Consider the following 21484-nt stretch of genomic DNA (forward strand, 5'->3'; position numbering starts at 1 on the left):
AGAATACCAAAAAACACCTAACTATGGAAAAAACAAAACAAAAAAAAACCTGACTATGACTGTGAAAAACGAGAACAAACCTGACTTGACATGAATTGGCTGCGACTTCAGTGACTGTGGCTTCGCATGAGGGATGGTGAGGATCCGGCAACGGGCATGACTTAGGTGAAGTTAGTTTTAAGTTGGATATTCGACAGACCTTCGTAAGCCACTCCAACATTTCAAGTGCACCCGTATTGCAGACTTTACAGTAAACACACGGAAAGGACGACTGCAGCGTGTTCCAACTTCCTGTTTTCAAAATAAAATAAAAATGAAAAAAATTTGATATTTAAAGCAAAGATGAGCTACTGTGTATAAAGTTATTGAAAATTATGAACAGAACTGAATTGTAAAAATAAAAGGTGTATCTCATGCAGCCAGTGTAGTTACATGACCCCTCACTGATTTGGAGTCAATTGATCACATGACCTAAGCTATTGAGCAAAAATGCTAATATTTACATGTAAAAATTAATAAAAAATATGAACAGATCTAAAATGTAAAAATAAAAGGTGTATCTCATGTAGCCAGTGTAGTTACATGATCCCACACTGATTTGGAGTCAATTGATCACAATTGACCTCTGAGTTGATCTACTCTGAGATAGAAAACCCTGAGTTTTCGGTTCCAGAAACGCTGATTTGAGTGAGTTTAATCAACTCTGAGTAGGTTCACCTTGAGTTTTGCTTGTGCACCACAACTTTAAAAAGCCAGCATCAATGGAGCCCCGATTGGACGAGTCACCATGGCAACGGGGAAGAGGAGGGGCTACGTTTTTCACCAACCTGGAATTGGAAATCTTAATGTGCTCATACGGCGAGTTTCAATACGTTTTTAGAAATAAGTGCAACACCGCTGCAGCAGCAAAAGTGTAAGTTTAAATGTAGTCCTTTGCAATCACAATAATATTACTGCTTGAATGGTAGCCCATTCATTTATTTAATTTAGGTGCAATCTCGCGGGGGAGAAGCGCAGTTGGCAGCAGTTTAAGATGAAATATAAAAACATTGTTCAAACAGGTGAGACCTCGGCATGGAGGTTCCTCATTTTGATCATGTGTTACACTGTAAAGTAAATATTAAAGGTAGGGTAGGAGATCCTGGATTTTGAGTCCAGCGAAGCTGCATTTTGAAAATACACCGGTAAAAAGTCCCAACCCTTTTCTTCACTTTCCCCCCCGAAGGCACGCCTCTAGAGTACATGAACGCGCACGAGCACGAAGGTGCACGAGCGCTGTTCTGACAGCAAGCATCGATCATTGCCGTATTTAGTATTTAGTTTATGCTAACTATACGTTTAATAATGCTAGGTGCTAGCCAAGCTGGCTCTAGTTTAGCTTCCTGCCAAGCTTCTGGACGTGTAATTCGTTCACGGAGCAGGGTACGCGCACAGGGGGAAGGAGGGGGAGGGAGGAGCAGATTGCAGTTTGATAGACGGCATCAGTATCCAATCATTGTGAACGGTCCGTTCACAATGATTGGATACTGTTTTTCCTAGATTGTACGTTCTAGAGGCCACTAAAACTTTTCATATTTGTGTCAAAACTTTTAATTAATTGGTTGCAATGGGGGTGTGAAGAGTATTTCAAGCAATATGTAAAAAAATGTTCCAGAAAAAGATCCCCTACCCCGCCTTTAAGTGGCTATTTCACTGTGCAGTTATTTTATCCCCAACATAATGCTGTTTTCACACACATAAACTATGTCTTGTCATCTATATCATGTTCTGTTAAATACTTATGCCTATTTAAACTAACACAGACTTCTACTGAGCCAACAGAAAGAAGGCAGATGCCCGTAAAACGGGTGGTGCCCAGCACCACCACCTCTAACGGGAGGGCAGTGGCTGAGGGAATCCACCCCCAAGAAACGAGTACCTTTATAAAATATAATAGGCCTATATATGTCTTTTTTTAAGCCTATTCATACAAATATTTATTTGTCTTTTATGTCTTTTTTTTTCTTTTGTCCCAACAAAATTCTGATGGTGCCGCTCAAAAAGATAATTGTCTGTAAATGCAAAAACATCTATGCGCGGTCTGATAGGCCTAACCATCTCCAGACGAATATTTAACTATCTGCGCAGTAATGCTGCACCTTCATCCACGGGATCGTTATCAAAAGGACATGCCATGTTCGTGAAAAAAGTCGTCTCCTACTGTACCGAATGGACTTCTAGAAGTAGAAGAACTCGCTCTGCTGACTGAATGAATGAGGAAATCAAGTGGCGTGTGTGGCTGAAAGAGGGCGGAGACACGAGACAGAGAGAAACTCAAGGTTTCTTGAATAAAACCTGGTCCCGACCAGGTTAGGTTCAGAGAGTCTGTTACTACGGCAACTGACCGAGAGCTTAAGTTACCTCCCCTTTGTGAAACGGAAAACTCAGAGTTTCCCTCATTTCAGGGTTAATCAACTCAGAGTTTTCACTAAACCTGCTTCGTGAAACGGACCTCAGATTTTCCTGAAAGTTTGAGGACCTGATCAACAGTGATCATCAGATTCTTGGTTACTGTCTCACTCTTACATTCTTCACAGCCAGTTTCAAGAGAATCCTGTGGCCACTTTTCTGGAAACCACAGTTACGAATCATAACCTGTTTTTATGTTTGTGGAAAAAAACAAAAAAAAAAACAAAACAAAACAAAAAAAGAAATATGCGAGAAACATGCAGATTGTATGCAAGTGTTGTATTTAATGTCAGACCTTATATCTATACTGTTTATTTTGAATTAAGTGATAAAAGCTTCACTTAGTTTGAGTTTACCGAGAGGCAACAACCACACATCATCACCACAAGTTTATTGATGCACAAGTTTTTTTGTTCAGGTTAAACGCTGCTTCCTGGACAGTTCTTTCATGCATCTGCACACTGATTAATTAGCTTTCACGACTTCAAAAGGCACACAAAAAGATTCAACCAACCAAAGTCTTAAATCTACCTCGCGTTTGCATTTACAAATCCCATTTGTACTGACACAGTTGGTTTTACAGTGATCGATATTTAGTGTCTCTTTATTTAATGCTAGACTGCGTTTGCGACAGCACAGCCACAGCGGATTACTACACCACACATGCAAGTCTGTGGGCAGGTGGCTCTTCTTCAGTTACATGAAAAGGCTGGATCTCACTCCTCCGTGACTCCTGAAACATGGCAGTCTCTCAGTTTCAGTCCATTTTTGTGTTTCTGCAGTAGTAAAACTGTCACCCTCATCAAGGGGTCCACATTAACCCCCAGTGATCAATTTACTCTGTGTGAGAGAAAAAAAACAATTAGGTTATGATGTTAGTGATTAAAAGAGTGAGCAGTATATTTCAGCAGTGCTACGATGTCAGCTCGTACTTTCTTGGCGTTGTCCACACACTGCATGTAAGCCGATGCGATACCCGAGCAGGACAGAGTCTTCCCTGTGTTCTCCCTGTAGCATTTCAGTATCTGACCCTGCAAGTCTCCACACACTGGCTGGATATCAAAACGCCTGAGAGAGAGAGACAGCAAAATTAAAGAAAAACAAAAACAAACATTAAGTTTAAACAACCCTGAATTTAAGAGAAACATTCAGATCAGCCTTTTATCCCTTATGTACTGCCAATCATAAAAAAGCAGCTTTTACACAACACTGATTACAGCTGTTAATGTACACAGACTAAAAAACAAACAAACAAAAAAAAAACAGGATGCAGACTTACGTAAAACGACTGTGAGTTTCTTCTTTGCCTTTCTGGAAGCTCTCGGCAGACACTTTATAAAAGTCTGCATACTATTGTGGAAAAAAAAACAGAAACAAACAGACACACACATCATCTTAAAAGGTAAAATGCCACAGAAAAGTTCAACTGTTAGTGAGGAGTGAGTTATTTATTAAATTTGCCTGTGGACATATTACTCATCTGCACTCTTTGATACGAGTGAGTTGAAGATTTGGTGACTTTACTGCCCCCCAGTGGGCATAAATGGCCACCAAGTCCATGTTTCTGAGTCTCAGCTAGAAATCAGTGGCACTACATCCATCTCTGTCCCAATCAGAATTGAGTGTAACAATTTGTGAAAATTTTACACCTGGAAAAAATTGGTAAAGACTGGTAAAGTTTTACTCTATTCTTTTTTTTTTTTTAAATAAGACTGAGTCTTGTCATTATTTTTTTTTTGCCATTTGTATTTTCTCTAAATGTTCAGTGTCAGAGACCACCAGTAAAGACTATTTTCCTGAATTTGATATGTTTTCTATGTTCTATTGCAAATAAAACATTGTTTTTTTTGAGATTTACAAATCATTCCATTCTGCTTTTAATTAACATTTTACACAGCGTCCCACGTTTTTTAGGAAATGGGGTTGTAGATAAAATCCATCTCAGTCTGATTTAAGCATATGTCATCAAGATTAATTTACCTTTTCTTCGAGTTTTGTAACATGTTCCTTGTGAAGTGCATCTCGCCTCTTCAACTCCTTCTCTTTCTCCTCCGCCTGATGAGCCTGCGCAAATTCAGCATTTAAGAACATCAACACCACAGTAAGCTCTAACATACAGTGACACCCAGGTTCCAAGTGCCTCCATGATACTCTTTGCTCCGTCTCGGGAGAAATTATTAACAGAAAGTGACATCAGCAAATTTAAGTCTGATATGAGCAAGCTGAAAGTAGAAAAGCCAGGCATGCATGTATGAAGTCTGTCCCGTCTTACCTTCAGCTCCAACCACTGAAACATCAGGGCAAGAAAGAAAAAGAAGCACAATAAGAGAAGGGAAGATTTCATCTTAATGAGAGAGATTCTGACACATAAAAAGCAACGCGTGTCTTCTTGTGCTTACATAAAGTTGCACTTTGAGCCTCTCGTCCTCTGAATTCAGGCGCTCTTTCGCGATGGACTCCGTCAGCTTCTCCACGAATGCCACTTTATCCGCCTCCAGGGCCTTCTTCACCTGCTCCTCCACCTGAGCCTGAGCTTCTGCCTTCGCCTCTGCTTGAGCCTGAGCCCTCATCTCCTCCAGCCTTCACAAGTTCAAACCACCATTGTTGTTTTACATTTGTTTATTTAGACAGACACATTTCAAATGCTCTCATTTAAGTCTCGTCTAGCTTTTTATATAGAGCATCCGCGGCAGAAACTTCTACTTTAGTTCCGTAAAATAAGCCCAAAAGAATAAAAGACTCATACATGATGGGACTGGATGGAAACTCAAGTCAAACTTTCAGCATGTACTTACTTTTGCTGCAGCTCCTGCCTCCTCTGGCTGAGCTCCTCCTCCAGACCTCTTTGCAGCTCCGCTTTGATCTTCTGCCTCAGTTCCTCCTCCACCACTGCAGGAGAAACTGTCTGGACTTCATGTGAACAGAATTTTTTTTTTTTTTTTAATGCAGACAAAAGAAAAAAGTATTTTATTCTTTTATTTACCGATTTAGAGATGTTAAATTTGTTGCAAACTTTTGAGTTTGCATGTTCTCTGGCGTGTGTCTGGGTTCTCTCCCTCAGTCCAAAAAACTTTCACATTAGCTTTAATTGGTGATTTGAATTGACCCTCGGTGTGAGAGTTAGCGTGCATAGTTGTTTGTCTTATTGGTCTCTGTGATGGACTGGGTGTACCCTGCCTCCCGCCTGATGGCAGCTGGGATAGTCTCCAGCATCCCCGCGACCCTGGATTGGATTAAGCGAGTATATAAAATGGATTGATGGAAGTTTGGAAACACCAACAAAACGTAGCGGTCATCTCAAGTTTTTCCATGTTAGATGTAGTTCCTTTCAGAGCAGCTGATGGAATTACCCGTGGCTAGAACTATGTACTTTTATTTTAATCTGAATGCAGAAAATTGTACAATTACCCTCGTGGGGCTGACATGTGAGGCTATGCTGCATTTGGAGCTCAGAATTTCTGATTACAAGGAAGAATAAACATTTTCTTTTAAAAATGCCACCATATGACGGATATCCAACTAGACAAACTGTCCACAGGTCATCCCATTCCCCCACTTGCATAGTGTAGAATTTCTTTGTCATTCTTTATATATATATATATATATATATATATATATTTTTTTTTAAAAAGGGGTACTTTTTGCATTTTTTTGCCCTTTCGTCTTCTCAGTTGAGTGAGCCGATGTGTGATGAAGAGCATTTACAGTTTGTAAAGAAGCAACAAGAAAATGAGGAGGCAGCCATCTTATTTTCCTGTATCCAATATGTGGGGGTGAAAAAAAAAATAAAGCAATAAAGCAAATTATTTTTTAAATACTTAGAAATAGTGAACGCCAATACGGCGCATTCCCATAGTCGATATATGAGATGAATAAATGCCCCTAGACTAATCGCCTCACACCACAGTTACGGCTAGTTTCTTGTTCTGGCAGATCTATGAATACCAGAGTTATCAGAACAACTATGGTTTTATTTACAGGAAAAATAAAATTCCTCCAAAGCTGATCCGTTCGATAAGAAACATGCACACCTTGGCGATTAGAAAAACAGTACAGGGCCAAACCCAAGAGAGAGCATGCTCACATGCACTACAGATTCACAGTGGACACGGTTTACTGTAGATCTAAGTTTTAAATGTACTCCTTCCAACCTCTACGTTGATATTTTCCATGAGGAATGCTCAAAAGCAGGCAACTGCAGGCACCTCTAACTGTGGCCAATGTGACGAACCCAACTCACTTGATACAGGTGGAGGCGGCGTTTTCACAACAGGGACTTCGTCTTCGACAACAGGGGGAGGAGGTGCGGTCATAGTGGGCTCCTCAGAAGGTGGCGCTGGATCAGGAGGAGGAGGTGCTTTGAACTCTGGGGGGGGTTCGATTGCAGGCACATCAGTGGGTGCGACAGACATCTCGTCACACTGACAGGGTGCTGCGCTTTCTTCTGAAGAGGGGACTGCAGCAGGAGTGGGCTCTGCAGGAGGTGGAGGTGGTGTTGAAGCAACAGCTGGAGCCACCACTGGAGGCCCTTCTTCGGTTACAGCAGATGGGAGTGCAGCCTTAATGGGAGTCATCTCTGCTTGTGGAGGCAAAACTACAGCTTCAGCTGGAGCTGAATCAACAGGGGTTGGTGGAGATTCACTATCGGGAGAAAGCTGAACCGTTTCTGCTGGTGGAGGTGATGGAGCAGCAGAGTCAAGAGGCTCAGCAGCAGCGGGCTCAACAGTTAGAGATGTTGGTTTCATGATTTCACAGGGAAGACCTGAAGGCTCAGATGGAGGCACAGATGCTGTGGACGACTCCACAGGTGGAGGGAGGATGACAGGTTCATCGATTTGCTCTGCTATCTGGGCTGTAGTCGGAGTTTCTGGCTTCGCAGGTGGAGATGGTGCTGTGGGCTCCACCGAGGGAGGAGGGGGGATGGGTTTTACAGGAGGAGCAGGTTCCACTGGTGGTGGTGTGGGTAAGGCTTCCTGGGGAGGTGGAGGAGGTGGTGTGGGCTCCACCGAGGGAGGAGGGGGGGTGAGTTTTACAGGAGGAGCAGGTTCCACTGGTGGTGTTGTGGGTAAGGCTTCCTGAACAGGTGGAGGAGGTGGTGTGGGCTCCACCAAGGCAGGAGGAAGGGCATGAAAGTTAACCGGAGGAGGGGGGGTGAGTTTTACAGGAGGAGCAGGTTCCACTGGTGGTGGTGTGGGTAAGGCTTCCTGAACAGGTGGAGGAGGAGTGGCATCCGGGATGAATGGAGGGGGAGGTGTCGTCAGAAGGGGCAACAAGTATTCAACAGACGGCACAGGAACTGGAGTGGCCACTGGCGTTTGTGGCTCAGAAGAGAAGTGAGGACATACGGCATCTGAAGATTGTTTCATCCGATTGATGACTTTGTCTGAAAGCTGATGAAATAGAAATGAAGAAATAAATAAGAACCATTAGTGTTATAAGCACCACACTGCTGGGCATAATGACCATCCATTCTAATTATCAGGATGTCTTCAGGCTTGCAGCTTTGTTTCTATCTAGGCTGAGGGGCGTTAGATAAAGCCGCACTAGTTAAACCAGCATCATTTCAGGAACTCAACACAAAACAGGTTTATTTAAAAGTATCTCAAAGATGTCAATGAAACTTAGTCCACCACATTTAATAAAGATGGTACAGAGGGTCAGAGGGGGTCAATCGGTCTTGAGTGACTTGAACAAGCTGAACCAGGATGAGTTGGTTTCACGCAGCCAAGGAACAGCATGTCAACAGAAGAGCACAGGAAAAAAAAATGAGCTAAACCGGTTCCTTCACAAAGCAGAAGGGAGGCTCTGGCAGCTTGTTGCTGGTCATCAGGGAGGTCATCGCAAACCAACAACAGAGGAGTTCGATCAAGTGCGGTTCAACTTTGTGGGATTGTTGTAGGATTCTGATTCTGAGCGTTCTTGAAAATCAAACGTTCAACTAAAACAAAACAAAACTCCTAGAAATTATTTTTAGATCAGCAGATAATACTTCTTAGTAAAATGAAAAATATATTAAAATGTTGAATCTGGTCAAAAATCAACGGATCAGGCTTAAAATCAAAACGAGCAATTAAAAAGGGCTATTGTGCATCTGTGAAACCCTGTTTTACTTTGCCAGAACGGCTCATCCATGACAGCAGAAAACGTCCATCTTCAAAAAGTTACCCGTTATGTCACCAGTAGAGGTGATGCGATTTTTAACTGCCTTTGATGGCAAGATCCTTCTCAATACACTTGATTAATGGACTTAATTGTCTTTAGGCATGTTGGGGAGTTGGAGTTGAATAAAATGCACAGATGTTAAAGAAACGTGCAGTTTTCCCCTCAGAACTCCAAATGTTCCATGACAGTGACAACCAACCATGTTCCGTCTATATTTATCCCCGGGGTGCAGCCTCTAACATGGTGCAGAGTAACAACAAACACAAGGGCGAGCAGCGCCGGGGTTCTAAAGTCTCATAACCAGGACAGGTAACGTGAGAATGCGAAATCTGCATGAAGCAGCAGTTCCGACGCGCTCTGCTTCAGAGTGCATCTGCGCTCGCATGCTGCTGCAGCTGCTGCAGACGCCTTTAGTCTCCCGCAGTTCACTCACCCGAATGCCCTTCACAAAAGCAACTCCCCCGTCTTCATCCTCCTCAGAGAAGTGACTCGGGCCGTTTCCCCCCATCCTCTCCCGCTTCCGCACACTTTTAACCGGGACTCTGTCAGCACCGAAGTTATTTAATTCACTTCGGATGGGCGCTCGCAGAAATCAACTCCTCGCAGCTGCAACGAGCGGCCCCGCCCACGCGCGAACAACAGCAGCTGCGATTGGATGTAGCTGAGCAGCGCCTCCGCGGATTGGTCCCTGAAGCCAAGCATCAACAAACCGTAACAGAACAAAGTGTCCCAGCAGTGTGTTTCGAGTAAAACTTCAGCACGTAGTGAAATACAACTATTTTGAATGAACATCACCACAGTGGTTTTAGAAACTCTATTTGGAGCCTGATTCAAGTGGGCACGGAGTGTAAAGGTTTATTGGTGACAAAATACTACTCCAACACACCTGAGACAACATGACAAGGACACAGTCACTACATAACCAGCATCAATAACAAACCTTATGTATATCCTGGCTCCTCCAGCTGCTCCTTAAACATGAATGGCCTCAGTTTATTCATCATGAAAATACTGAGCTTAGTGTAATCCTACCGATGACACGGAGCAAGTTAGCTGAAACTTCTAAAAAATAAATATCTATTCAAGATTACAGATATTAGGACAAAAAGTTGCACCACCTGTCAGTGTGAAGGCTACTGAGGTACTACGGCTTAAGAATGGTTAATCCTGGCGAGATTTCTATTTTCTTTTTTTTTTGCCAGCAAACCTTATGAAAAGTCCAAAACCAACCATGAATATGTAACCCCTTCCAAAAAAAATCAATTAGTTACCTTTGTAGTATTTTAGATTAATATAGGGTTTAAGTGATTTTCAAATCTTATTATCAATATCGTTGTATTTCAATCGCAATGTGTTACATTTAATCAATGTTCCAGCTTTTTGGAAATGGGGTCGTAGCGGCAATACAAACATATCAAAAAGGCATGAATCATTTCATCTCAGTACAAATGTACTGTCACTCTTAAAACTGTAAAATGAAACTGTGCTTTTGGTTGGGAGCATAGAGTGCACTGAGGGTCGTTGTAAATCAGTAAGAGTTGACATGATTCGCAGAGTCGGTCGGCCGGGTCCGCTGATCGAACACATTTTGCTTGTAATAATGTATTACCTTTAGATTCTTTCAAGATTTGCATCTGGAGTAGGGTTTGAGGGGTCCCACAGACTGACGTAAGGCAGTGAGAAGTAGATTAATAGCCCACGCATGCATAGGGCTACAGACGTCCAGGACTGCTGTTCTCATTTGTTGTGAATGAGATGAGGCTTTTCAGCCCAGAATCTGAGCGCTACACATCAACGTTAAAACCCTCCGATGCATTTTGAGTGACAACCAGGCCAGGACCAGAGATCAATTTCAGCTCTGAAGCAGGACTGGAATACCGTTCAGACATAACTTGGGTGCAAATATCAAATTCTAACACCCCCACCCAAACTACCAACTAATGAAAGGCCACAACCATTTTGCAGCCATATGCGTCAACAAAGCATAACATTGTGTTGGTTTTGGTCTTTTCATGGGATCTGTTGACGGTTTTTTAAAAACATGTTAAAGATTGTCACCGGGTCCCTCCTTTTAACTGTTGGGTGTTTGTATTTGTGTAGATCGCGAATGACTCGGTCAAGTATGAAAACAAAATGGCCCTGAATATAAAACCACTTCAGGAGAGTTAAAAACAATCTCAAAGTCCAACACAGTGGGATGTTTTCTCGCCATCCAACAGTCTGTGCTCCGTCACTCTGCCTTCTTTTCCTTGGCTCCCCGCAGAGCCGCCTGAATGCTACTCCACACCTCCGTGTACAGCAAGGTGCCCGCGAAGACCACGGCTGTGCCCACCCAGTGCCAGGTAGTGAAGGGGTTTTGGAAGTAAAGGATGGAGAAGATGAGGCTGAAGAACTTTCGGAGTGTCACCACTAGGGTGACGGTCAGTGAAGCGCACTCTGTCGTCAAGATGAACACCCCGCGGATGCACACATACCTGCAGAAATGGTTAAAGTCTGCAACAAGACTCAGAGGAAAATAGACACACTAGTCATTTAAGAACCACAGAATCGTTCTTTTGGGGAACTTTCACGTATAAAGCACAAAGCATGCGCTGTATGGTCTCTTTAAACAACTATTAAAGCACTTTTTTCGCCCTCTAATAATTTCACACGTTAATATGATTTTGTGTGCTTTTTGAGTCTAATCTAATCTACTCTTAAGAAAAAGGCACACTGTAGTCTGACAATGAGAACGAATTGCCATTTTGTTTCACTTAAACAGTTACTTGCTTGAAGGGATATTAAGTGGCAACTATTATCGTCACCAATCAATACTTTTAGTAATGTCTCAAGGATAAATCTTTCCCCTTTGATTGCCTGGCATCTAAAATATCAAGGATATAAAATATCAATCAGAGGCAGACTTTCATAAATCCATACTTTTTGTACAGGATACTGCGTGATGACGTTGATCAGCAGGTAGAGCCACATTATAGGCACAGTTCGTTCGACCACTGGGACGATTACAGGAGCTGTCAGAAAAAGAAAAAAAAAACAATGTTGTTTGCGTCTGTGATCAGTGGCACAAACAGAAGTATCCCCCACCGATTGTTGGAACTCACTGCTCTGACTGAAGAGGATGCAGTGGTTGTAGATGTCTGTGGAGAAAAGCAGGAAACCAGGCAAAGGAAGGAAGTGCTGCAAAGACACCAACAGACTTCTCTGTGTTATTCGACTTACATTATAGGCATGTAAAACATTACGATGCAAATTCCTGAGAAACCGTCAATAAGGGGGATAAACTCCCTCCCACATAAAGGCTAAAACGAGGGTCTGAGCCGAGGGAAAACTCACATTATAGAAGAGAGCCTCTTTGGAGTGTTTTCCGTACTGCTTGTACAGCGTCTCCTGGAAAATGCCCATCCTCGCAGACATGAGCAGAGCAAAAGTCAACATGGCGATGCCTGAATGAACAGCACCCAAACAAAGAGAAGATGAACAGAATCAGCAAAAAAACAACACGAGCTCATGGCGCTGTTTGGTAGCTCTTATCAAGGTTCATTTAATATCAAAGACAGGGAACAATACTGAGTGGACAACCGATACCAAATACCAACTGATTTACCGATCTAGCTCTAGTATGTGCGTAGTCACTTATTTATCAATTTAGTCTTTGCACCCCTACTCACCTATAAGCCAGTGCATAAAGGTGTAGAAGCCTTGGTCTTCTGATCCCTCGCCGGACACATTCTGCACAAACAAGCCAGGAGTATATATCACCGCTCTACTACAAAATTAAACTGATGTTTTGTTAAACAACGTTGTGACCACCAACAGAGAACACGTTCGGCAGAGCACTCACCACTTGTCTGGCAGACATGATGGTGCAGATGAAGATGCCAGCTGAAACTAAAGCTATAGACAGATATTTGCTGGCCGAATACCTGCAGAGAAAGAACGTGAGATGCATTCAATCCGCACAGAGATGCACTGTAAAGCGGGCATGACTTATGCAAGTTCCGGGAGGTGGAAGTTACCTCTTCTTTAGGATGACTATTCCGAGAATCATGTTAGCGATTAGGGATCCCTGAGTGGAAGCAACAGAGCAGTTCAACCGGAGGTCAGACTGAGGTGGAAGAACAGTTATGCCTGGTGTTAAGGAGCAGTGACACTTACAGATCTGAAGATCATGTGTAACGGCATGGCGATGTTGAAGTTGAGAGCGTAGTTGTTGATGACACTGACAGTGAAGAACATGGTCACCATGATGACATAGTTACTGGAAGAAACAAAAAAAAAGACAAAAGACAGAAATGTTGATTTAGCTTTGGCCCCTTAGCTCACCTGAATCAGAATATACAAATCCATTCACCGGACAGGGATTGCTGGTTTCTTCCTCCCGAGGTTCGTTTCAAAGATGAAACCTTCTAAGGCGATGAACACAAACTGAGCGAAGGTAACTATGTTGCCGCATCCTGGAAAATCTCTGAAAGACAAAAAAAAAAAAACAAGCGAAATCAAGAAGGGAACCACCCAACTTTAACAACTTGTGATGGGAAGATTAGAAAAAAAGATTTGGATTATTAGTGAAACAGAAAAATGACCATTTTAAACAAAACCAGGCGGAGACCTATAGTTTACGGCTGTGCCACAAGTGTTCACTGAGTGAAAGTGAGGTTGGTTTGTTTCAGGTAAACTTGGTGTCTGTAATGAGAAATTAGGGATATTCGCAGCCTAATGCTCCACAACTACAATGCTGAAAGGCTCGAAAGATAAAAACAAGTAGATGTCGCGACAGGTCTGAATGGATTATTTGTCTTTAGAGATGCTCAGACTGCCTCTAATTTTTTCTTTTGTTAAAACACCAAAGAAAATACCTGGTCTCACAGGCATACAATCATTTTTTATTTTTTTAAATTGGATAAATTAAATAACTGTTGAGGGGCCAGAGTCCAAACCCAGAAATAAAAATGAACATCCAGAAGTTTTACACCACCTTACCTCTCGAATTAAATCAAGAAACTCATCTAGATAAGTTAGATCGAGACAAACAAGATAATAAAACATCGGACTTCTGGATTAAATCGGCTATGTAAAGAAAGACACCACAACCCAGTGAAAAACTACCAACTTAAGATGGAAATTCTCACTTGAAGGAACGTGTTAAACATCCAAACCTGTTGAGCCACCACAAAAACTGCAGCTGTAGTAAAATATATGAATGTGGGTCGCGTCTACATGGGAAATGCGCTCTGAATTGGTGCATCAAAAATGTGTTACGTGTGCTTTACATCTTTCTGGATTTTCCAATAAATACGGTGTATCAGCTTGATGATATCAGATTAAACACACATTAGAAAATAAATCAGTCTAGGAAAATGTTCAATCAATAAAATTCCACTTTGGTCATGACTTATGTGATTTCCATGTTATTATGGAACAGCCGAAGAGCCAAATGTGGTTTTTAATCAAGCTAAAAACGTAAGAGCTTAATGTGCCGCTCTCATGATTAAAAACAGCAGGCATGTATTAAAGTACTAATTTGCACAGCCAGCATTTTCTGACAGCAGTCCACAAGTTACAGCAGCTATTTCCTTAAAAATATATATTTTCCCATTCATAAAACTTGCTCTTCTTACGGATGAAGTTTTTAACTGTGGGTTTGTTAACAGTTCCCTTCGGTTTGTGACTGAGCTGATGAACACTAATAGAACCACACACAGTTTCCTAATGTGATTTAGCGCAATTGTAACCAAACATAAAAACATGTTTGTGCATTTTCTGCATCACCATGTGGGGAAGATACGGAGCTTGCAATTCTGTGGCAACACACGCATACCAAATACTGTAATTTGGTCTGGTGGGGTTACTGATGTATGTCTCAATGGATCGGCAGATACAACACACACCCCTCTGCTAAGAATCTTTTTTTGCGAATAAGATGAGATGGACCTTTATTCGCCCCACAAGGGGAAACTCTACATACAAAGGACAACCATGAATCCAAAACTCCTCGGCAACACGTTATATCTACAGAACATGTTATGCTGGTGATCTGGCCACAAGAGCCACCTTTAAAACTGTAACTTCAGCCTCAGCCTCATTTCCATCCCATAGTGGTTTCACACTATACCCATCTGAGCAACACGTCTCTGTTTACAGTACTGAAAGGAAGTTGGAGGACTCATTCTACACACTTTATCTTTTAAACTCTTTTTAAGAGTGAATTCAAAAGCTTAAAAGACTGCAGATGTGGATGTGTTATAAGGTGTGGCATGATGATTTAAAGGGGTGTTTACATCATAAAAGAAAACACCCACTGTAAATACACCAAAATGAAAGAGTACTTTAACAACACCTCCCTGCAAACATGCGGCTAAGGTCAGTCCCCGTAAACACTGTTGCAGGTTCATGTGAAATCAGAAATGTGTTGCATTTTGAGAACCTTTGTACTGTAAAGTCGACATGAGTTCATAGACAATCTAAGTTTGTCACTGACCTCACAAGCAGCTCCAGAGACACCACATTGCTACAACATCCGACAAAAACCAGGACAACGGCAAACATGGTCCCCATGATGGTTTTCCTGCCCAACAAACGCGGCTGAAAACGCGTTACTTATGAAAGCAAATGGTCGAGCGGTGCATATTTGAAAATGAGCCGCGGTTTGTGTTTCAGAGGAGGTCTTCTTGTCTCTACAAAGTACTGTATCAGCTGAACACGTCTGAAACTGAGCTTTGACTCTTCCGGTCTCCACGTGCTCGTGGGAGTTGTAGTTTATTTTAGATCACTTCAAAGCTTGACGTATGCCGGTAAAATCGCCGTAAACTGACAATATTTGTTGGATCCACTGTTGTGAAGCGCTTGTAACATCCCAAGATAACGATATACTGACATCTTCGGGAGAATTACGAATTAACGTTCCAACAGCGCATTTCCTGCGCAATAATGAGGCACTTGTAGGTCTGAACGTGCGGGTTGACGTCGATAAAGACTTGAAAACGGAATGACCTGTTACTCTGTCTGAATTTCAGGGTACGGGGAGGGACTAAAAAGTAGTTCACCTAAATCTACTTTTTTAAATAAATGGATGATCGTGACTGGTAGCGCATACAGTTTGGATATAACACATACGGGATGTCAAGAACTCTTGAAATTTGTCAAACATTACCAATAACAAATTGCATAATAACACGTTTTAATGGAAATATGAAACTAGCAAAGTGCAGTATGAAACGTGTTATTTCAAACATCTGACTTTAGTCAAATTTGCTCATTCATCACTGTTTTACTGCTGAATTTTCCCATTTTGGGGGAACTTTACTGTGACACCACTCTTCTCTCAACAGCTGAGAATGCGTTAAAAACTTGATTTCACATCGTCCATTTACCCAGAACTGAAGGAAGCGGAAACCTATTTTTAGATCAGCGCTGTGACTGTCTGCATAAACGATCTCTGATGGAATGCGTGTGTACGTGGCTCCATTTGACGTCATGGCGTAACAGACCGCTAGCTTTGCCTCCGGTGCCACCGCTGCCGTGATAGCAACAGTTTAGTTAGCCTAACATCTTTTGTTAGTTGTAAATTTGCGACGTTACGGCCGTTGTGTGAGTTGACACGTTCTTCAGCGGCTGTCAAAATGATTTCACTCACAGATTCACAAAGTAAGAGCCGTTTCTGTTTTCCCGCTGTTCTTTCTCTGTTGCATCAAACCTGTTTAGCTGAATGTACGAGGCTAACAGCTCAAACACGATTGGCTTAAATCGTCTATACGTCATCGTAGAGTATTTATGATGAAAAGTAAATCTTCGGTCGGTGCATTTACATTATACAATATCGCGATAGCAAACTTAAAGTTTTAAACAGTGCTTCAGTTTGTACTATTGATTTGCATTTCAATGCTAATTTTTGTGATAAGATCCCAGTGTCCTGTTTTTGTTCCGTATTCTTCACTAATGTCACAAGACACGTCAACCACAGTGAGTGATGATGTGATACAAACACATGATTAAAATGTGTTTTTCCCCCTTCAATTCTGCAGAAATTGGGATGGGGCTCACGGGATTTGGTGTGTTTTTCCTCTTCTTTGGGATGATGCTGTTTTTTGATAAAGCACTCCTCGCCATTGGAAATGTGAGTTGATAGAAGTTGTGACTCTGCATCAGAGTCTCTCACATGGCTCGAAAGCTGCTAAGCTTGTGATGTTTTGCGCTCCCTTGCAGATCCTGTTTGTCTCAGGCCTATCTTTCGTCATAGGCTTAGAGCGCACCTTCAGATTTTTCTTCCAGAGACATAAAGCGAAAGCCACCGGCTTCTTCCTGGGAGGCGTCTTGGTGGTTCTGATCGGCTGGCCGATCATTGGAGTTATTCTAGAGATCTACGGATTCTTCCTTTTATTCAGGTCAGCAGAAGGGAAAATGCCTCTTTGTTATCATTATCAGTGCTTGTATCTCATCCCAGTATCACCTCTGTTTGCAGGGGATTCTTCCCAGTGGCGGTGGGATTCATCAGACGAGTACCCATACTCGGATCTTTGCTCAGCTTACCAGGAATCAGTGCGGTAAGACAGTCAATGAGACCAACTCAGACTTTAAACCTTCTGGGCATTTTTAAGTTACCACAAATACTTATTAGCCACCTTTTTAGATACTTGTATTGTTTGCTAATGTGGTTGAGGGACTTCAGCTTTATATCCAGCCTCATACAACCTAACTTCCGTAAAAGGGGACACTGACATAAAACAGCAAGACGCCAATAAACTGCACACATGTAATCATTATAACTGCACTTTATCGACCTTTGTATTTCTTATGATGATGTATTATTATCAAATGTAGTAGTAGAACTAGTAATAATAGTATTGTTATTTTTACAATCATTATTTTAACTTTCATTTAACTTGGAATAAGTCTCACTGAGACCAGAGATTTCTTTTGCAAGAGCGTCTTGGCCTGCCACAAAAACTCAAAAGCATGTAGTCCTTGGAGATACGGATAGTATCAGCTGAAAGGTAGCTTGAGCTTGAAAGGGGCCAACGGCAACAGATTTCATTATAAAGAGTGTGAAAAAGAAGCAGGAGTGAAAACATAGAAGATAGCTTCTCTTGTCTTTTCCACCTAAGAGCAAAGCTAAAGGACCAACAACAGCACCAACGCGGCTGAGAATAGCACTGAATGATACTTTAAACCATAGTGTTTTCTGCTGCTTTCCATACCCTTGTTGATTTTGTGGATAGAAAAAAAATTGATAATTGAATGATAATTTATCCCCAGTTCTGATTCGGCCTTACGTGTAAATAACTCTCCTTGCTCTGTTTCAGCTGGTGGACAAAATTGGCGAGAGCAACACCATGGTATAACAGAGAGCTGTTAACGCGACGGAGGACAGTTCCAGTGTTTATATGGTTTCTAAAGATGACTGTATATTCTGACCATTGCCAATCCGCAGCTGTGAATCCAAACATTTCTCTGCACAAAAGACACAAGTGTGTCCCTGGACATTCCACTGACATCATCAAGTCTCTGTTCTCAGACCGAAATGGTTTCTGACCACCACTGGACAAAAACAAAAGACGGGCCCCCCCCAGACTCCCCCTCCTTTATATATCATTCCTTTGTAATATTTATGTACTGTTTACTTTGGACCGCTGGGCCCGCTTAAAGGGGAGTTATGAGCTTTTGAAAGCGTCCGGCTCTCCCCTGAGTGCGTTTCTTTTTGGGGTTCTGACATGATGCGTTACTGGAAATTTTTTACTTTCATTAGATATGGTTGCGCTAAATTTTACAGAAATGTGCACTGTTGTTAAAAAGAAAAAGAAAATAAGTCAGTCATTTGTGATGGAGATGCTTTACTGTAATTTTTCTAAGTGCATACTTGAAATAAAGTGTTTTTTTTTTTTTTTTTTGTAAATGAATTTGATGTTTTCTGCAGTGGAGATCATCCAGCAGGATTAGTGACAAAGTCGCCATGAAGTTTTGATTTAAATACCCACAAATTATTCTTTCTACTACTGTCTATGGACACAGAGATTTTATTATTCTTTTTATTTCAGAGTCTGAGTCGGATTGAGATGTTCAGATTGCTGCATACAAAACACACGAGGACGTTTTCTTGTTTTTTCTGTTATGGCTTCATTTGTTTACAGCCTGCGAGCAATACACAGGCAAATGACGTTAAAACATTTAACAGCTACTTAAATTCAGTTTTTTTTTGTTGCTTATAAGCATCTTTTCTGACACTTGATAGTCAGATGATGAGAGCCTGAGTCTAAGTTGTTGATGTGCACTCTTGGAGACTGTGTTTAAAGAGAGACAACACCTCTCACCGGGGGGGATTTTTCAGGCAGTCTGCTTTTAGAACAAAAACTTAAAGTGTTCAAGTGACGAAAACGTGTAACAGTAACTCCATCATGGAGCTTTTTTCATTTTATTTTTCATTTTATTTTTTTTAGAAGGCATCAGCACTCTGCTTTACACCCTCAGACCTCCTGCAAGTGTCTGCACCCACACTCTCACTGACACGCTGTCACCATGAGACTCATTCACGAGGTCTCGCCAGTGTCGTCATCCTGCGGTGACCCTGTGAAGACGCTCTGCTGCTCACGAGAGGTTTAAAAGTTCAAAGTTCTCTCGTGGGTGTGCGGCGACAGATTCAACAGCACCCGTCACTCTAATCAGCAAGAATCTTCCCGTCGGTGCGATGTAATTAAATGACCCATTAGCCTGATCAGCGGCGCTCTATAATGAGCTGACATATTTGCTGGGCTTTTTTTTTTTTTAAATGACACGGCTGCAGTTACAAAGGAGGATGGAGGATTGATCCAGCGTTACAAAGGGTGCAACCTGCAGGAGAGCAACGAGGAACAACAGTAAGCGAATATATCGTTATCATTATTATCAGTCATGGTAGTAGTAGTAGTATTCTAATTATTGTTGGTAGTAGTAATGGTAATAGTCGTTATGTGTTGGCAGTTTACTTTTCTCTAAATGTCCAATTATTCAAAGATAAATTAAAATATTTTACAGAATGTGAATTTAAAAATGAATAGCAAAATAAATAATTTACAGCTCACTATAAGACAGAATTCAGCGGGCAAACATTTTAGCAAATGTAACTTATCTGATCAGGACATATTTCCTGTTGTCATGAATGTGTTTCACTTTATTGTAATACAGTTTGCGTTTTTACAGCCTGCACCTACAAGCTTTCTCATACGGAGATAAAATTGTTGACAAAAACTGTTATTATTACCTAAACTTGACCAACAGCTATATTATATAAGGGCTATGAACCACATAGCAAATTAATATATTTATTGCTCGGTAAAACAAAGAAACCTTAAGTATTTTGGGCCAAAGACTGAAACAAGTAGCATTGTTACTCTTCTACTTTAAATTATTAGTGGTACACTTTATTAATTTGTCATTGCAGACGTCAACAATGCCTCTAAAAGTCACTCCGCTTGTGGTGTTGATGTTATCTCAGTGCTGGGCTGCTCCGCAGGTGAGACCATGCTGAGCGTAAATTTGCCATATTTAGAAACATAAAACTGAGATCAAATTGCACTTTCTTTCTGGCTTTCCAGAGGAGACACTGGACTCCTCAGGCCATCTTATATCTTAAAGGAGCACGTAAGAGCACATTGACAGCAGTAAAGATTGATCCAGCTTAAAGCTGTCCGTCCTGTCAGATCCAGATAAAACATTTTGTGTCTGTTGCAGAAGGGCACCGCTCAGCGTTGGAGCGCAGCAGCAGAGAAGAAGGGGACACGTTACATTTAGGTGTGTTCAGTGTGTTTCAGCTTTGTGATCAAAATATGTTGTTCATGGTATGATGACCTGAAAAAGAGTTTGTCATCATTCATACTGATTTGTAAAACTTAAAAGTGTTCCACGCATATATCATATTTAAGTTATAAACCTAACCCTGAATTAAATCACCTTGTTAACATTTCTTTTCAAAGAGCTCTTTGGTTGAAAATTGTATTTAACAACTTGCACGATATCAGTGTGTCGGCAGGTTTTTATCTCAACAAAGTTAGCTCTCAAAGGTGACACAAATGTTTTTCATCAGAGAGATGATGAGGATGAAGATTATCTTACATACTCTACACTTCTCTTTTCCACACTGCTTTGTATTTATATTTCCTGTCTTTCTAAGGCCATACACTCGGTTTCTTTCCCAAACCTCTCTGCTCTGCTTCTACTCAGTGAATCAGCAGATCGATGATGGACGTGGATCATCCTTGGATTCATTCATTCTTCTGGAGCTCCTGCAGCGAGCTGTGGAAAAAGGTAAAACCTCACTCGTCATCACCACACCTCTACCTCACCACCATCTCAGCTGTTTTAAGGTCTCTTTCGATTTGTCTTCCTCAGGTGGGGGGCAGACTTGATAACTACCCAGATGATGAAGAGCTGAATTTGGACCATTTGTAAAGGCCATCTGTGACAACGTCTACATTTTTTTTTCTTTTCTCATATTGTTGTGGCTATATTTCAAACATGTTTCTATATAACACGTAACTTGTTGATGTTTGGGCTTTTCTTGTAATCTCTTCTATATCAGTGAAAAAGAATGGTCTGAAAGCCGTATTTTTAAATTGCGAGCGGGATGATAAGGCCTGGTCTCCATGTGCTGCTTCTTCTGTGAAGCTGACATAGTGTGAAACTTGGAGAGGTTTTACTTTGGCCATAATTGTGAAGTAATTAATAAAAATAAATAAATAAATAAATAAAGAAAGAAAGAAAGAAAAGCCCCAGGCAGTAATTATACCACTCACTCATTTACACTGCTCGCTGATTAACACCAAGTAATACCACTTGGCTGACGTCACTGAAAGAGTCATGTCTGGGTCAAACAGCTAAGGCAGCAGCTGTGATTTAGAGAAGATGA

At 41.5% G+C, this 21484-nt stretch overlaps 4 protein-coding genes across 7 annotated transcripts; 2 read left to right on the forward strand and 2 right to left on the reverse strand.

The window, feature by feature from the left end:
* Positions 1–2824: 2824 nt before the first annotated feature.
* LOC142384177 (uncharacterized) lies at positions 2825–9249 on the reverse strand. Of its 4 annotated transcripts, none has more exons than XM_075470207.1 (9): positions 9044–9249; positions 6689–7838; positions 5244–5337; positions 4848–5028; positions 4721–4735; positions 4429–4512; positions 3728–3798; positions 3381–3516; positions 2825–3288 (listed from the first exon to the last, which is right to left on the reverse strand). In XM_075470207.1, the coding sequence occupies exons 1-9, from the start codon at positions 9116–9118 to the stop codon at positions 3265–3267; spliced, it is 1830 nt and encodes a 609-aa protein (XP_075326322.1). In that variant the 5' UTR covers positions 9119–9249; the 3' UTR covers positions 2825–3264. The 4 variants fall into 4 exon arrangements, with proteins under 4 accessions (XP_075326322.1, XP_075326320.1, XP_075326319.1 ...); XM_075470205.1 differs by having other exon boundaries at positions 5244–5349; XM_075470204.1 differs by having other exon boundaries at positions 5244–5358; positions 9044–9248.
* A 190-nt stretch (positions 9250–9439) lies between these two features.
* Positions 9440–15541, reverse strand: slc35b4 (solute carrier family 35 member B4). Its single transcript, XM_075470208.1, has 10 exons — positions 15089–15541; positions 12962–13075; positions 12766–12868; positions 12627–12676; positions 12452–12533; positions 12279–12339; positions 11944–12053; positions 11712–11787; positions 11546–11621; positions 9440–11084 (listed from the first exon to the last, which is right to left on the reverse strand). Exons 1-10 carry the CDS (start codon positions 15163–15165, stop codon positions 10841–10843), a joined length of 993 nt encoding a protein of 330 aa, XP_075326323.1. The 5' UTR covers positions 15166–15541; the 3' UTR covers positions 9440–10840.
* A 548-nt stretch (positions 15542–16089) lies between these two features.
* On the forward strand, positions 16090–18487 carry golt1bb (golgi transport 1Bb). The gene is made up of 5 exons (XM_075471030.1): positions 16090–16254; positions 16632–16723; positions 16813–16991; positions 17069–17150; positions 17910–18487. Exons 1-5 carry the CDS (start codon positions 16230–16232, stop codon positions 17946–17948), a joined length of 417 nt encoding a protein of 138 aa, XP_075327145.1. The 5' UTR covers positions 16090–16229; the 3' UTR covers positions 17949–18487.
* A 623-nt stretch (positions 18488–19110) lies between these two features.
* LOC142384731 (spexin prohormone 1-like) lies at positions 19111–21250 on the forward strand. Its single transcript, XM_075471031.1, has 6 exons — positions 19111–19457; positions 20021–20092; positions 20175–20220; positions 20311–20370; positions 20800–20883; positions 20968–21250. Exons 2-6 carry the CDS (start codon positions 20030–20032, stop codon positions 20982–20984), a joined length of 270 nt encoding a protein of 89 aa, XP_075327146.1. The 5' UTR covers positions 19111–19457; positions 20021–20029; the 3' UTR covers positions 20985–21250.
* The last annotated feature ends 234 nt before the right edge of the window (positions 21251–21484 follow it).

This window comes from Odontesthes bonariensis, chromosome 7 (genome assembly GCF_027942865.1).
Source record: "Odontesthes bonariensis isolate fOdoBon6 chromosome 7, fOdoBon6.hap1, whole genome shotgun sequence".
Classification (NCBI taxonomy): Eukaryota; Metazoa; Chordata; class Actinopteri; order Atheriniformes; family Atherinopsidae; genus Odontesthes; species Odontesthes bonariensis.

What these genes read in the sequence shown, in the direction of transcription:
- LOC142384731 (XM_075471031.1), top strand. Translation starts at nt 20,030, where the DNA reads ATGCCTCTAAAAGTCACTCCGCTTGTGGTGTTGATGTTATCTCAGTGC. An exon ending in AGTGCTGGGCTGCTCCGCAG is followed by an intron (nt 20,093 to 20,174) that starts GTGAGACCATGC and finishes CTGGCTTTCCAG; the next exon opens with AGGAGACACTGGACTCCTCA. An exon ending in CTTATATCTTAAAGGAGCAC is followed by an intron (nt 20,221 to 20,310) that starts GTAAGAGCACAT and finishes TGTCTGTTGCAG; the next exon opens with AAGGGCACCGCTCAGCGTTG.
- golt1bb (XM_075471030.1), top strand. Translation starts at nt 16,230, where the DNA reads ATGATTTCACTCACAGATTCACAAA. An exon ending in TTCACTCACAGATTCACAAA is followed by an intron (nt 16,255 to 16,631) that starts GTAAGAGCCGTT and finishes TCAATTCTGCAG; the next exon opens with AAATTGGGATGGGGCTCACG. An exon ending in CACTCCTCGCCATTGGAAAT is followed by an intron (nt 16,724 to 16,812) that starts GTGAGTTGATAG and finishes GCTCCCTTGCAG; the next exon opens with ATCCTGTTTGTCTCAGGCCT.
- slc35b4 (XM_075470208.1), bottom strand. Translation starts at nt 15,165, where the DNA reads ATGGGGACCATGTTTGCCGTTGTCCTGGTTTTTGTCGGATGTTGTAGC. An exon ending in ATAGTCATCCTAAAGAAGAG is followed by an intron (nt 12,534 to 12,626) that starts GTAACTTCCACC and finishes CTTTCTCTGCAG; the next exon opens with GTATTCGGCCAGCAAATATC. An exon ending in TCATGTCTGCCAGACAAGTG is followed by an intron (nt 12,340 to 12,451) that starts GTGAGTGCTCTG and finishes TTGTTTGTGCAG; the next exon opens with AATGTGTCCGGCGAGGGATC.
- LOC142384177 (XM_075470204.1), bottom strand. Translation starts at nt 9,118, where the DNA reads ATGGGGGGAAACGGCCCGAGTCACTTCTCTGAGGAGGATGAAGACGGG. An exon ending in CTTTTGTGAAGGGCATTCGG is followed by an intron (nt 7,839 to 9,043) that starts GTGAGTGAACTG and finishes CTATTTCATCAG; the next exon opens with CTTTCAGACAAAGTCATCAA. An exon ending in GCCGCCTCCACCTGTATCAA is followed by an intron (nt 5,359 to 6,688) that starts GTGAGTTGGGTT and finishes GTTCACATGAAG; the next exon opens with TCCAGACAGTTTCTCCTGCA.